General features: G+C 51.5%; 6 protein-coding genes across 6 annotated transcripts; 2 read left to right on the forward strand and 4 right to left on the reverse strand.

Moving 5' to 3' along the window:
* Positions 1 to 278: 278 nt before the first annotated feature.
* On the forward strand, positions 279 to 555 carry PtrM4_004840 (uncharacterized protein; the record flags this gene model as incomplete). Its single annotated transcript, XM_066102740.1, has 3 exons — positions 279 to 341; positions 389 to 484; positions 535 to 555. The coding sequence occupies 3 exons, from the start codon at positions 279 to 281 to the stop codon at positions 553 to 555; spliced, it is 180 nt and encodes a 59-aa protein (XP_065964942.1).
* Positions 556 to 690: 135 nt separating this feature from the next.
* Positions 691 to 4,140, reverse strand: PtrM4_004850 (IleS, Isoleucyl-tRNA synthetase; the record flags this gene model as incomplete). The annotated part of the gene is made up of 3 exons (XM_001930499.1): positions 691 to 3,280; positions 3,329 to 3,894; positions 4,057 to 4,140. The coding sequence occupies 3 exons, from the start codon at positions 4,138 to 4,140 to the stop codon at positions 691 to 693; spliced, it is 3,240 nt and encodes a 1,079-aa protein (XP_001930534.1).
* A 574-nt stretch (positions 4,141 to 4,714) lies between these two features.
* PtrM4_004860 (uncharacterized protein) lies at positions 4,715 to 5,477 on the forward strand (the record flags this gene model as incomplete). The annotated part of the gene is made up of 2 exons (XM_001930500.1): positions 4,715 to 5,300; positions 5,350 to 5,477. The coding sequence occupies 2 exons, from the start codon at positions 4,715 to 4,717 to the stop codon at positions 5,475 to 5,477; spliced, it is 714 nt and encodes a 237-aa protein (XP_001930535.1).
* Positions 5,478 to 6,028: 551 nt separating this feature from the next.
* On the reverse strand, positions 6,029 to 6,334 carry PtrM4_004870 (uncharacterized protein; the record flags this gene model as incomplete). Its single annotated transcript, XM_001930501.2, has 1 exon — positions 6,029 to 6,334. The coding sequence occupies one exon, from the start codon at positions 6,332 to 6,334 to the stop codon at positions 6,029 to 6,031; it is 306 nt and encodes a 101-aa protein (XP_001930536.2).
* A 1,060-nt stretch (positions 6,335 to 7,394) lies between these two features.
* Positions 7,395 to 8,239, reverse strand: PtrM4_004880 (But2 multi-domain protein; the record flags this gene model as incomplete). The annotated part of the gene is made up of 2 exons (XM_066102741.1): positions 7,395 to 7,931; positions 8,174 to 8,239. The coding sequence occupies 2 exons, from the start codon at positions 8,237 to 8,239 to the stop codon at positions 7,395 to 7,397; spliced, it is 603 nt and encodes a 200-aa protein (XP_065964943.1).
* A 1,546-nt stretch (positions 8,240 to 9,785) lies between these two features.
* Positions 9,786 to 10,610, reverse strand: PtrM4_004890 (PBP1, Protein interacting with poly(A)-binding protein; the record flags this gene model as incomplete). The annotated part of the gene is made up of 1 exon (XM_001930503.2): positions 9,786 to 10,610. One exon carries the CDS (start codon positions 10,608 to 10,610, stop codon positions 9,786 to 9,788), a length of 825 nt encoding a protein of 274 aa, XP_001930538.2.
* Between the last annotated feature and the right edge of the window lie 3,083 nt (positions 10,611 to 13,693).

Genomic DNA, 13,693 nt, shown 5'->3' on the forward strand with positions numbered 1-13,693 from the left:
TTGTTAAGCATTACAAAATAGTATGGATGGCTGCGTGGTCTAGGGGAACCGTTGCGCCCGCCGTGAGAGCGTCGCGCTTTGTTGTTCGGGTGGTTGGTCGCCCATTCACGCCTTGGGAAATGCCAAGGCCTTAACTTAGTGCTGTGGACCCATCGTTGACCTCATCTAGGAACTACGATCGTGTAACATTGCACGATCCAAAACATCACCCGTTTGCCCCAATTTGAGTTTTGCAGCCAGTTCCAAGCCTAAAACAAGAAGAGCCTGACATTTCCACAATGCCTGGTCGTACCCGTCCCATCGACAAGCTCGCCACAGCAGCAGCAAAATGCTCGACAGAAGTACGCACGTCACTCCGTCATGTAATGTTGTATCTAACACATGCCAGAGCTCACTTTACGGGAAATGCATCTTTGCCGACTACAACAACGTCCGCAAAGACATGTGCGCCAACGAATTCATGAAACTAAAAGAATGTTATCTGGTGGGTTCTTCTTCCGCCGACAATACATGTTTTCTAACCTCGTCACTTAGAGGGCGTATAAACAACGATAGCATTTTCAACGTAATTTGACAATGAAACAGTTGTTTTACGATTCGAGTATTGCATTCATCATCCCTACAATTCACGTCGTTCAGAACGTTATGAAATTGTCCTTTTAACAGGACCTATCTACTGCTAGGCCAACCTCACAGCTTGATCAACCGAAGCATAAAGGTCGCCTTATGAAGCTCTTGCTCCTCTTCAGCAATCACCTTCTCATTGCTGTTCTCTGGGATCTTGCCTTCGACCTCCGTAATCACGTGCTTGTCTACGTTTCGCCGCAGTGCCTTTTCAAACAACGGCCCCTGGTTCTCAAAAGCCTTCTCCAAGCCCACATTCTCCGGGTCGCTCAGCACTCGGTACTCCATGCCTACATCGTCAGTCGGCACCAGCCCAGCCTTCTTCCTCAAATCTTGCACACGGCGGATAACCTCTCGCGCAAGTCCCTCTTGCTCGAGCTCGGGATATGAGGCGACATCGAGGATGATCAGAACATCGTTGTCGGTGTTGAACTCCTGGTCCTTGTTGCCGGAGTCCTTGGCAAGACCACGCTTGACCATCAGATCTTCAGCCTCCAGTTTGATGCCATCTACAACGATCTCGCCACTCTTGAGGTAGTCCTTGATCTCCTGACTCGTGAGGTTTGGTAGCGCCTTCTTGACCTTGATAGCGTCCTTCTTCAGCTTCTTGCCAAGTACTGAGAAGTCTGCCGATGCCGAGTACTGGACGTTGTACTTTTCCTCGTCGCTTGACAGGACTATATCCCGAACATTCAGCTCTTCCAGGATATAGTTTTCTAACGACTTGATGTCGTCGAGATATTGTTGTTCGGGATGAATGACCACTAATGTCTTCAGAGGAATCTTCAATCCCTTGTTGGCACGGTCTCTGCAGATGCGGCCAAGCTCAATGACGGACTGCATGCGCTTGACTTGACGTTCAACGGCCTCGTCGAACAGCTCCTCGCGCACTTCTGGGAAAGGTAGGAATTGTATACTCCGGTTGTCTTCTGCGTGCAGTTCCTTAGGGATGTGAGGCAATAGCCGGAGGTAGATGTTATCGGTGATGAATGGTGTGAAGGGTGCGAGACCGCGGCAGAGTGTGTAGAGAACTTCGAAGAGAGTGTTGAGCGCATGTTTGGTGTCCTCCAGACCATGTTCACCCTTTAATCGACGACGGTTGAAGCGGATGTACCAGTTCGTTGTATTGTCGATGAGCTCAAGTAGTCGAGGAACTACAGTGTATAGCCTGTAAGCCGCCATCTCCTCGTTCACAAACTTCAGGAGCGATTGGCAGGAGGCCAAAATCCACCGATCAAGGACATTGGCATTCGTCTTTCCAGCCGCTGGATCAAAAACAAAGTCCAGATCAGCGACCTTCTTTAGCAGTGTCACCTGCTGCTCAAAGAACTGGTAACTATTCCAGAGAGGTAGTAGGACCTTGGAGACAATCTCCTTGACGCCTGCCTCCTTGAATCGAAGCGTTTCGGCACGAACAACGGGCGAGTTAATGAGATATAACCGCAGCGCGTCAGAGCCGTAGTTGTTCATAATCAGGGTAGGATCTGGGTAGTTCTTGAGGCGCTTCGACATCTTCTTGCCATCCTCTGCAAGCACGATGCCGTTGACGACACAGTTTTTGAAAGGCAGTTTGCCGAAAAGATGTGTTCCGAGCACTGTAAGGGTGTAGAACCAGCCACGAGTTTGGTCTAGACCCTCAGCAATGAAATCACCAGGGAAAGACTTCTCAAATTGCTCCACGTTCTCAAACGGGTAGTGAGCGCTGGCGTACGGCATAGAGCCCGACTCAAACCAGCAGTCAAAAACCTCGTTTGTTCTCCGCAAAACACCCTTGCCGTCTTTGCTAGGAATGGTGATGTGGTCGATCTTGTCGCGGTGAATGTCTGTGAGCTCACCCTCGTATCCGCTAAGCTTCTTCAGCTCCTCTACGCTCCCAATGCATACAACCTCCTTTCCATCATCACCGACCCAGATAGGAAGTGGGGTACCCCAGAAACGGTTTCTTGACACAGCCCAATCGGGTGAGTTTGTGATCCAGTTGGCAAAGCGTTTCTCCTTGACAAAAGAAGGTACCCAGTGAGAACCCGCAATGTTTTCCAGCATTTGTGGGACAATGTCCTGGATCTTGATGAACCACGAGGGAACTGTGCGGTAAATCAAGGGAGTGTCGGACCGCCAGCAGAAGGGGTAGCTATGGAGAAGCTGCGAATCGACAATCAAGCGTCCGGTTCCTTTGAGGTGCTTGATAATGCCCTTGTCTGCTGCCTTGACATGCTGGCCCTCGAAGTCACGAACGACGGCAGTGAAGCGACCCTGGTCGTCGACCGGGTTTGGTGGTGTTCGGGTGTCTGAAATGACGCCGTGTGCAAGACCGACGCGGTAATCGTCCTCTCCGTATGCAGGCGCCTGGTGGACAATACCAACACCGCCATCGGCTGTGACATAGGTATCGTTTAGGACCTTGAAGCCGTAGTCCTTGAACTCATCGTAGAGGTAGTCAAAGAGGGGCTCGTACTTCCAGCCCAGCATGTCCTTGCCCTTTATCTTCTCCACAATCTTGAACTTGGCCTTCTTCGGGTCTTTGTAGAGCGTCTTCATCAGGGATTCAAGCAGAATGTAGTGCTTGCCGGAAGCTTCGTCGAGGATCTTGACGTATTCGAAATCGGGATGCGCGCAAAGACCGGTGTTCGACGGGAGTGTCCATGGCGTAGTGGTCCTCTCTTCGGGTCAGAGGTTGTCGCAGTAGCAGCGTGAATCAACTTACCATGCCAACAGGCACGTGTTCGGGTCTTCCACGAGCGGGAATGTGACTACAACTGCCGGGTCTTGCACGTCCTTGTAGTTCTGCGAGGCCTCGAAGTTGCTAAGAGGTGTGGCCAATGCTGTACTGTAGGGCATGACCTTGAAACCGCGATACACGGCGCCCTTGTCAAACAGGCGCTTGAAGACCCACCACTCTGTCTCCATGAAACTAGTATCCATAGTCTTGTAGTCATTGTCGAAATCGATCCAGCGGCCTAGGCGATCAATGGTCGCCCTCCATTCCGTCGCATATCGCATGACAATCGCCCGGCACTTCTCGTTGTACTTGGCGATTCCGATCTCACGCACAGCATCGCGTCCTGACATGCCCAGCTCCTTGTCAATCTCGTACTCGATGGGCACGCCATGAGTATCCCAACCGAACCGACGCTCGACGTAGCGGCCCTTCATAGACCAGTACCGCGGAATGATGTCCTTGATCGTGGACGCCAAAAGGTGCCCATAGTGGGGCATACCAGTCGCGAATGGCGGGCCATCGTAAAAGGTATACGGCTGCTTGCCTTTCGACTATCACGGGATTAGTCCATACGAATACAGTGAATGGGAATTTCCGCGTATGCAAGAATGCTCAGACACACAGGCAAGACACGCGTGGACGGACTCGCTCCACCATGGAGCGCATTTTGTCATGGCTGAGACACTTCAACATGCACAAACTTGGGCACTTACCAACTCAACCTGCCTTAGGAAAGCATCGATTTCCTTCCAGCGTGCGAGAATGCGCTCCTCCTCCCGAGGAAAATCAATCGACATGGCGGCATGATGTTGGTGAACGGACTTCAGCGACCTTCTTCGATGTCTTTTTCGACTGTTGACTCCTCTGGACCCCCGCCACTAATTAGCCTGAGTCAGCTATCGATAACCTCCATAACTTTGCACCCCGCGCCTCCTCGCCCTGCAGGTACCCAAACCTGCAGAAGCGTCTAGATTGCTCTTCTGTTTCCGAAAAGCCACAGGTTCGAACAATCTGCGAACGTCTCCGTGCTCCTTTATTGTGTGAACGCCTGGTTTTATTGAAACACGATGCCCTCCATCCAGGTGTCCCCGATTGCCCATCACAGCAGATGCCTGAGGCTGATGTGTATGGATATTGCACCGTTCGGCTCCTTTGGACGGTGAGGCTGGTGCCTTTGTTGCAGCAGACGCGTTAGAGACGCCAAATCGTGAAACAATGTCTCGTCAGGTTGCTGTTGGAGTTTCCCGGCCCGAGGATGGGTTGAAACAATGAGAGCACTAGCCTGTATGGGGCTGACGACTATACAGAGCAATACAATACAGCAGCCAGCGACCGTACGACCATTGCAGAGTCGTCGAGATATCTCCAACCATGCATTCCTTTACCGTCTTTACCAGTCTGATCTTCTTCTTTTTCGTCACCTCACATGCCCTCCCACAAACCCTACCTGCTGCGGCAGAGGCCCTACGTAATGATACCATTCCAACAGAAAGCGTTAGTATCGAGAAGGGGTGCGCACAAGTAAGAGCACTGGAAAATCTCAACAAGCTTGCAAACAACCAAACCGCTCTCGATGCAATGGCCACACATGGCAAAATCGCTCAAGGACGGGCCGACTGGATCAAGAACAACGACGACAAGATTGTTGCGAAACTCGATGCGTTGAAATCAAACTCGACGCTTATGGCCGGCTGCGAAACCATCAATGCCCAGCTTGATCTCTCCCGAAGATGCGCAAAACTGCAGAAGCTACAGAAGCTGGTCGATCTGGCACTGGACGAGAAGGCCCTACTCAACACGACCGCTGGAGACTTCCTCACCGAGGACCAGAAGGACCGGTTACAGCAAAAAGCAGATGAAGTGGAGCTGAAGCTCCAGAAGCTCAAGAGCAATAGTACGCTGACCAGGTTGTGTGCGGATGACATCTCTCTGCAACAGGATGGTGTTATTGGAATGCGTGAGTCTTCTCGGTCGTTTATTCGAAACGGGATACTGACCAAACACAGCAGATAACGCGGAGAGTAAAGATGCAATCAGCATGGCCAAAAGCGATGCAGTCATAAATAGACTCTCGGCTATGGCTATTACATACCTTATTCTTGTATCATTGTTTTTGGCCTTTCTCTTTGTCTAATCCGGGGTTGTGTCGATTATCGCCAGCGGTCATTACGAATTTCCTTACTGTCCTACTTTAGCTTCGCTTCTTCTGCAGGCTGGTCTCACTGCAACGTTTATCACTGTGTAGCCATTTTTAAGTCTAATTTCGCACTACATTTCATTGTGATCTTTATATGCGGTCCAAGAGCGTAAGAATCATATGAGGAGTTCAGGGTTCCTTATAGTAGAGAGGCTTACATATTTTCTATTATTCCATATACTTATCTTCTGCCTTCCGCAAACTTTTATCATCGATCTCTTCATCGCGCATCCCTACTAACCCACCACTTTGCCTCATGTCCATCACATCTCACTGTCCCCTCTGCTGCTACCCTACCACCGTGTAAAGGCGCAAACCTCTTTACGACTTCATCGATGATATCCGCAATATCTTGATTGTCCATGGCGAAACTAAAGTCGTGCGTTGTGTTGGGTATGGCAGCTATGCTGAACCCGCATGGTGAACCGACCATGCGTTGGCGGTAACCCTCTGGTTTTCCTGTTAGAAGGGTGAATGTCAGTGTGATTTCAGGTGAAGGGATAATTGGATAGTGATAAGCGAACGTGTCGGCAAATATAGTAAGAGGGGTGGCTACCTGCAAGTGGTACAGCCCAATCTCCGGCGTCCATAAACACACTCCAACACGCCTCTTGACATTCCTTCACAGTGGGCGGATTTGAAGCTGACGTTGTGGTATCTACGTAGGAGAGTACTTCGCAGTGCCCGATGGTCTGTTTGTTGCCCGCGCAATAGTTAATCGAGGGGCTTAGTCCTTGTGGCAGAGCGGTGATGGCTGTAAAGAACAGCGACATTATCAAAGTGGTTCCGCGCATCTTGGTAGATTATTGATCTGAAGCTGATGTAAGATTACCGTTTAGTTTGACTGCGAAGTAGGTATCGTGGAGCGACCGCCAACTCGATTACAAGCTCATGGCTTTATACACTCATCACCACGTCCTAGCAAATTCATATATTCAAACCATCACAACTCCACACAGCGATCATGTTCTTTCACACAAATTCCATTGGGTGTAGACTTGGCTGATGAAATGTGATGTGATGTGACGTCCAATGTGATGGTGTATAGTGCAGATACGAACTCAGAGTGATCAACTCGGGTCCATACGGAGTCGTATGCGACCAATCACTCCCTTCACCGTCGGTCCAAAGGAAGATGCTTGGATCGGGATCGCCCGTCATGTTCATTGCGGCGTAGGTTGTTTGTACGACGTAAGCAGCAATGCAATGAATGCGCAAGGAGAGGGGGCCTGTTCGGCGCTTAGCAAGCGAGTGCATCCCTGCTGGCCAAAGGATGAGGTGGGGGCCGCGACCAATAAATTCGGTGGATGCGACTTACACCGCTTCTATCAATTTCTCTAGGGTTATTGGGGTGTTGGTAATGTCGCTTCCTGTGGTGTTGAGCTTCCTGTGCTTATTATTTGAATCCGCTGCTTCCTTGTCGGTAAAGCACACCCATGTTCCCCTTGATCACAGGGACAGTGGAGCATGTCGTCCGCGTCGAAAAAGGGCCATGCTGTCTTTTGGATGTGTTTGCTTCCCATGGGGCACCGCCTACTGTCCATAGAATACCCATGAGACCTACCTGTTCGTCAGCATCAAACAAAAGCGATGTGCTGCTGCCTGAAATACGACATGTCTTTTTCTATATCAATATTATGCAGGTCATCATCAGCCTGTCCCAAATTCCTTATGTTGGCACATCACTTTGAGAATGACATCACAAGAAGGGGCATGTGTCTTTCTAGAAAAGTAAAATGTCTATTTGGTAAAATTCCTTCTCACAATACGCAAGATAGGTTATCAGTTGAAAAGTAAACACGGCTCTAGTCAAATTGTTAATCCTGACCACTCCGGAAACCACTACTCAAGCCCCTACGAAGACTTTTGCGCATTCGGATCGTCCGTGAGAACAACGTAGAAACCCATGGGGCACTGTCCGTTACCGTTACTCTGCTTGAAAGACAATATCGTGTCCTTGGAGCACAACGCTCCACTAACCGTAACCTGTCCAATGTGAGGTGGGATTCCACAAGGCGAGGAGTTAATGATGTAGCTATGTCCCGGCAAAAGCGTTGGCGGTGGGTTCGGTGGGCTAGGTCCAGGGGCAGGCTGGTTGTTGTAAGTCGTCTGACCTGGTACCGCACCAGCGTTGATGGCGTATCCTGTGAAGGTAAAGTGTCCGCTACCAAAGTAGACGTAGAGACCCTTGTCGTCAGGGAAGTCGAAGACGAGATTACAGATCTTGCCTTGGGTGGCATCCGAGTCGAGTTGCAGGTTGAAGATTGTGCAGATGTCGTTTGGGGTGACGATGGCCCACTCTACTGATGGGAAGGGTGTGTTTGGGCTTGTGGCGGCAATGGGGACTAGGGCTGATGTTGAAATGGCGCCATTGGGCAGTCTACCGTCGGGCTGTGCAGAGTTGGTAGGGCATTTGGGCTGGGGTGGTGGTGGTGGTGGTGGCGGTTTGCCATTTGCTTTGCCATTGGCCTTTCCAGGGTTTGAGAGTCCTGGTGGGCCTGGTGGAGGCGGTGCGGCAAGGGCTGTAGCCAAAAGCATAGAAAGAATAGCAAATGTCTTCATAGTGAGGTACGTAATATTGGTTCGACAGCTGTCATGTATCGGCGGAGGAGGCAAGTGGAGTACTTGCTGACGTAGACTTGTGGATACAAAACAAGAACCAAAGTGAAGATACCTTCTTTGACAGACAGCCTTGCCATTTTATACTTTTTCTTCCCTTTGAGCGTTCATTTCAGCTGCCCTTTCCCAGGCTGATTTGCATGTTACCAACACCCGATTAACGTTTCCGCACCAGAGCTGAATGCGCCTGATATTTCCGCAATTATACATTACTACTGAGTTGTAAGCACGCTAGAGGGTTGTGGCGCGCCACGTCCGGTGCAAGGAGGTTTAGGTGCGCCTCCACATCCTAGTATCTGCGGAAGAAACAAAGGCAGCTCGGTAGGCTTGCAGGTAGTGGTCGCTAGCTGAAGGTTAAGCTGGCAGATCGTCCTGGCCTCATAACGGCTGGGCGTTTGTCCGATAAAGTCAAGTAGCCAGGCGAACTATTGGCAGATGGTGTGTTTCAGATAGCCAAGGCAATTGTTCTACGTTTTACCTGTTCGCAGAAGTGCTGGCCATCTCTTCCCAAGGCGATCAGGTGTATCTAATGTGTGACTCAGTATGCCGGTAGTCTCAAAAGCCACTGGGTATTTGTGATGAGATGAGAGCGATGCCACTATGATGATCTGCAAATGTAGACGCGTCTTATATTGAATGCTGACGCCAAAAACAGCAGATCACAGCCTACGCGAAAAAGTAAACACCTTGGAAGCCGAGAATTTTCATCTAGAATTTTTAGTCTCCGCCGGGTAACTGCCGCTCTTCCACAGGATGCCATACGTATGAAAAGTGGCGTTTGCGGGGCGCACCTAGGCGTGGTCAAGCTTGAAACGAGCTTGTCTTTTGAGTTCAGCTGGTAGCCCAGATACAGTCCTTGAGTCATTTAAGAGTTTGTGAAAAATTCACATGTGTCGGTTGCAAATGTCGTGCCGTGGTATGTCGTACAAAGAAGACGAGAGGTGGCCGACCTGCAGGGTAGCTGCTGTGCGGCGTTTAACTACCAATTCAAGAGCCGACATTGGATCGCATGCAGTGCTGCAATGAAGATGCTGTACTCGGGTCGCATAATATGTCATGCAAGACGTCCACCTTACATTCGTTCATGGATCGAAACATTGAATATTCACCCTATGCGCTTCATCTCCCTTGCATAGCAACGCACATCAACGTGTAGGCTACGGAATGAACCCGTCGCATGTTAACCATGTGTCACTGAAACAGTGCGAAAATTACACATGTCAGTTGAAGGACTTTGTGTGAGGCAGATGCGGGAATAGGGAAAGGTGGGATGGCGCACTGGTTACACAAAGCACAGGTGCGAGGCAAGGGAGAATAGAGGCCAGAGGCTAATGGAACGTCATGTTAGTCGTCACAGAAGGAGAATCGAATGTCAGGATAGGTAAGAAGGAGATAGTTGTTCAAGAACATCTACCTCTACGAAGCGAATAACTCAAGAGAATCATGCACAGGGGGACGAAGATTTGTTTTCAAGATCGATTGCAACGACAGCATCCCCTACTAATTACAATTACCCTTTCCAGCGCCAAGGATATCAAACTGGAAGCGAAGGCAAATCCTCTATGCTAGATGCTCGTGTAAAGTCATAGCCTAGCCGTAGATAGGCTCAATTGAAAGATATGACATTTACAAGAAGAAAGCAGCGAAAGCACCGATACCGGCAGCGAAGCCAGCGGCGTTGAGAGAAGAAGCAGCACCGGGGAACTCAGGAGGAGCGGAAGGCTTGACGTAGCCACCAGTCTTGGTAGCGACACCGGTGCCGGCAGGAGGAACGCCAGTGCCAGCGGGGGGAACGCCAGTGCCGGCAGGGACAGAGGGGTAGGGAGCACCACCGCCGGGGATAGAGGGGTAAGGAGCAGGGCCAGGAGGAGTGGGCTTGTTGCCACCGGGAACCTGGGGGGTAGCGGTGGGGTAAGGGACGGTAACGGTGATGGTAGTGGAGCTGATGCAAGAGGTGGTGGCCTCAGGAACCTGGGGAGTCTTGGTAGTCTCCGGGTGGGCAGGAACCTCGGGGGTCTTGGTGGAGGCAGGGTAGCCAGGAACCTCGGGGGTCTTGGTAGAGGCAGGGTAGCCAGGAACCTGGGGGGTCTTGGTGGAGGCAGGGTAGGAGGGGACCTCGGGGGTCTTGGTGGAGGCAGGGTAGGAGGGGACCTCGGGGGTCTTGGTGGAGGCAGGGTGGGCGGGAACCTCAGGAGTGGGCTTGCCAGAGGACATGGATACAACAGGGACCATGGGGGTGGGGGTACCCTTCTCCTCAGTGCAGGTGGTAGTGGCGGCCGGGACCTCGGGGGTGTGGGCCGGGTACTCAGGAGCAGGGGGAGTACCGGCTGGGTAGTTGGGTGCGGCCGGGCTCGAAGAAGAGGCAGCTGGAGGGGCAGCTGGGTAGCCGCCGTATTGGGGAACGGCGGCAGCAAGGCTGGCGAAAGCAGCGACGGCGATGGAGTAACGCATTTTGATGGTAGGGTATTATAAACGGTGAGGTGGAGTTGATAGGTGGGTAGAGGAGATGGTAGAGGTGTCGCGTGTGTATTAAGGATAGTATTAGTTGGTAACAACGAATGGACGACTCGAAGGTCAAAGGACTTGTAGCTCGAAAGGTTGGCTGTGAAGTGAGGGAAAAGTAGGTTGTGAGCACACTGTCATCTTATGTATCTCAGGGAGATTACCAGCACGGTAGCGCGGACCGGAAACAAGTGGCCACTGAAAGGGGGAGACAGGACAGGCGACAGGGGCACCAACATCTAGGCTCCGTAAGTGGTCTGGCGTACGTCAGGGCTACTGCAGGCACCAGGCCATCCTGCCGCGTTGCTAGCCACTCCGAGGACGTGCGTACCTGATGCTAGCACTCATTCGGCAGGTTGGCTGTAGATGGTTGCGGTGGCTTCTCGTGTTGCAGAAATGAGCGGCCGATGGAGCCTCTTGTGTTGTTGCACGAGGCCTGACCTGGCCGACGGCCGTCTATGTACCTACCACTACCCTACAGTCTTCCAGCGCCAGGCACTTCACTTCAATCGCGCGGCCAAGGGGAGGGGGACCACATCTCCACATCCATCACATTGTTGAATGGCACGTTCACTGCAACCGGCCTTTGCGTCGTGCGCAAGCAAGTGGCCATCTCGGCAGACTGCCTCTTCAGGAGACCCGACGTCCGCCTCCGTCCCTATCTCCCTCCCTATCGCTGCCCGTTGAACAGCGGTTCTCCACCATGGCATGGATCATCCATAAATGCGCTTGCGAACTGGAGATCATTATCCCGAAATAGCGTGTGCATGCTGTCGTCGTCGCAGATTCTGCAGGGCGCGTCAGCAACTTACTTTTGTTTGCAAACATGGCCATGACTACTGTACAGCCCTACTTTTCACCCCCCAAACCCACATGGCATCTTGCATGCTACGTCAGCCATGCGCCTTTGCATTGTCGCCGTTGTCCTACCGAGCGCTTCTGCGTGTGCGTGTGCGAAGCGCTGCCGCCCTGGGGCATAATGCCATTTGCAGAGACCACTTTGCCAAGAGGGGAGATGAAGCCCGCTTACCTACACGGCCTAGCGTCTTCTGTCCCCCGACCTTCATCTCGGCTTCGTTTCTGGCACCGTCTCAGTCTGGATGCTGACGCCTCCCCGAGTCCATTGAGTTGACCTTCATCTCCACTTTCTCACCCCGACTTTTCCTTGCATGTTCGTCATGAATCGATGCTTCCTCTTCGTATCTGTCATCTCGGCACCCACTGCTGGGCCTTGACCGCCTCGCGCCTGGCAAACACGTGCCGCCACATGCATTCACCCAGCAGTCAGCCAGCAATATTCCGGTTGGCGTCGGCGACACGGTCCATAATACCCTGCCAATCGTCTGCGATCTCGCCTCACGATAAATGGCGATCATATCGATGCTCGCCTTAATGGTTACCTTCTCCGGCTGGTGACATCGCGCCGGTAACGGAAGCGACGCATCGCCGTCACATAATTCCATAAAGAGGCAAAATCATGGCGCTTGTGTCTTGTGATTGGCTCAATCAAGTTCCTTCTGTCCTGGCCCGTGATCAACAGGGGGACCCACGGACACCTCATCATCTCCCTCGCATGCAGCGACGCAGTCCACGCACCATGTGCTGTTGGACCTGCAATCTACTCAGTAGACTCTGAAGCCTTTCTAAACTATCTTGCCGTTGCGGACATGCACCACCGGCTGGTCGCAACTCCTATTCAATTCACTCAAGGTCTATGCCTAGCACACTGCGGCCTAGATTCTCGCCTCTTCGGTTGGCCAACCAGACAACTGAACGTAGACAGGAAACCTTCGTCCTCGCTTTCCACGCAGAACTCCGTGTCCCAGTCACAAAAAATCTTCCCAAGCGTCAAGAACGTACACACTGATGTCCAGCTACATGCCGCAGACATCACATTAGATAGACTAGATAACCGGAATCATGAAGGCAGTTTCAATCCTCACACGCACAAAACAGTCATACCGGTCATATCTCAAATCCTTGTGCAATCCAGTACCGACAACTTTTCGATACTCCACACGCAACATACACCGCACTTACTAGACCTTCATCAACGCATTGTTTAAACTCACAGCAAGTCTAACTAGACCTTTCTTTATCCGCCCCGTCCCGACTCGATCATACGAGCTGCAGCCCCGGCTTTCCCAACCCACGAGACAATTACCATCTTACACCAGCCTACGCCATGTAAGCCTGCACCAACCCAGTAGTCCGGTACTGCGGCCATGTTTCGGGATCAGCTGAGAAGTCCAATTGCTTGCCTCCTCAACACAAGAGGCTTCCCAGGCCATTGGGCTGAAGCGCAGGATATGCCACGCTGATTTTCGTTCGAAACTTTTCTGCCAGAATCCAGAGAGAAACCATTCCGATTTCGCATGCCGGAACAACCGTTGAGGACAACATCATTACTACATTGGTAGCCAGGTCATGCACTTTTCCAAGGTCGGCTGCAATAGCACCGTGACGCCTGTACTGATGGTACTTTCAAGGCCTGCGGAACCACGTTCTAGGCGATACCCAATGTGTGTGTGTGTGAAGGTGAGGAACACAAAGACGTCTGAAACTGTGCAGGGAGACCGTGGACCTTGTGGTGGTGACATAGATAGAACAAAGTGGGATAAGGCGCCATAGAGGAGCTGTATATCAGACGGGAACGAGTGTTTCTCTTCACTGGATTTCAGAAAAGCACTCGATGTGTTGTTCTACCGCAGTCACCGAGGGAACACGTATACCTCAACATACAGCTCAAGCTTCACCACCAACGAAAAAAACACATGGGAGACAGTAGTTGGTCAGTGATAAAAGTGTACTTTATCCTATACTCACACAGGCCTAGGCATACATACAAACATCCATCGATACAAGTTTCAATGCCTGAGCCAACAACGCCTTGCTAAGAGAGAAGAAACATGTTCAAAGTCCGTTGGGAACCACACCTATGCAATTCATACCATCCCTTCAATAGCACATCAGTGTCCATGCTATGCCATGCCATGCTTACAACGCCTTCTTCAAAGTACAACGACACTACG

The sequence above is a fragment of the Pyrenophora tritici-repentis genome, chromosome 1, assembly GCF_003171515.1.
Source record: "Pyrenophora tritici-repentis strain M4 chromosome 1, whole genome shotgun sequence".
Lineage (NCBI taxonomy): Eukaryota > Fungi > Ascomycota > Dothideomycetes > Pleosporales > Pleosporaceae > Pyrenophora > Pyrenophora tritici-repentis.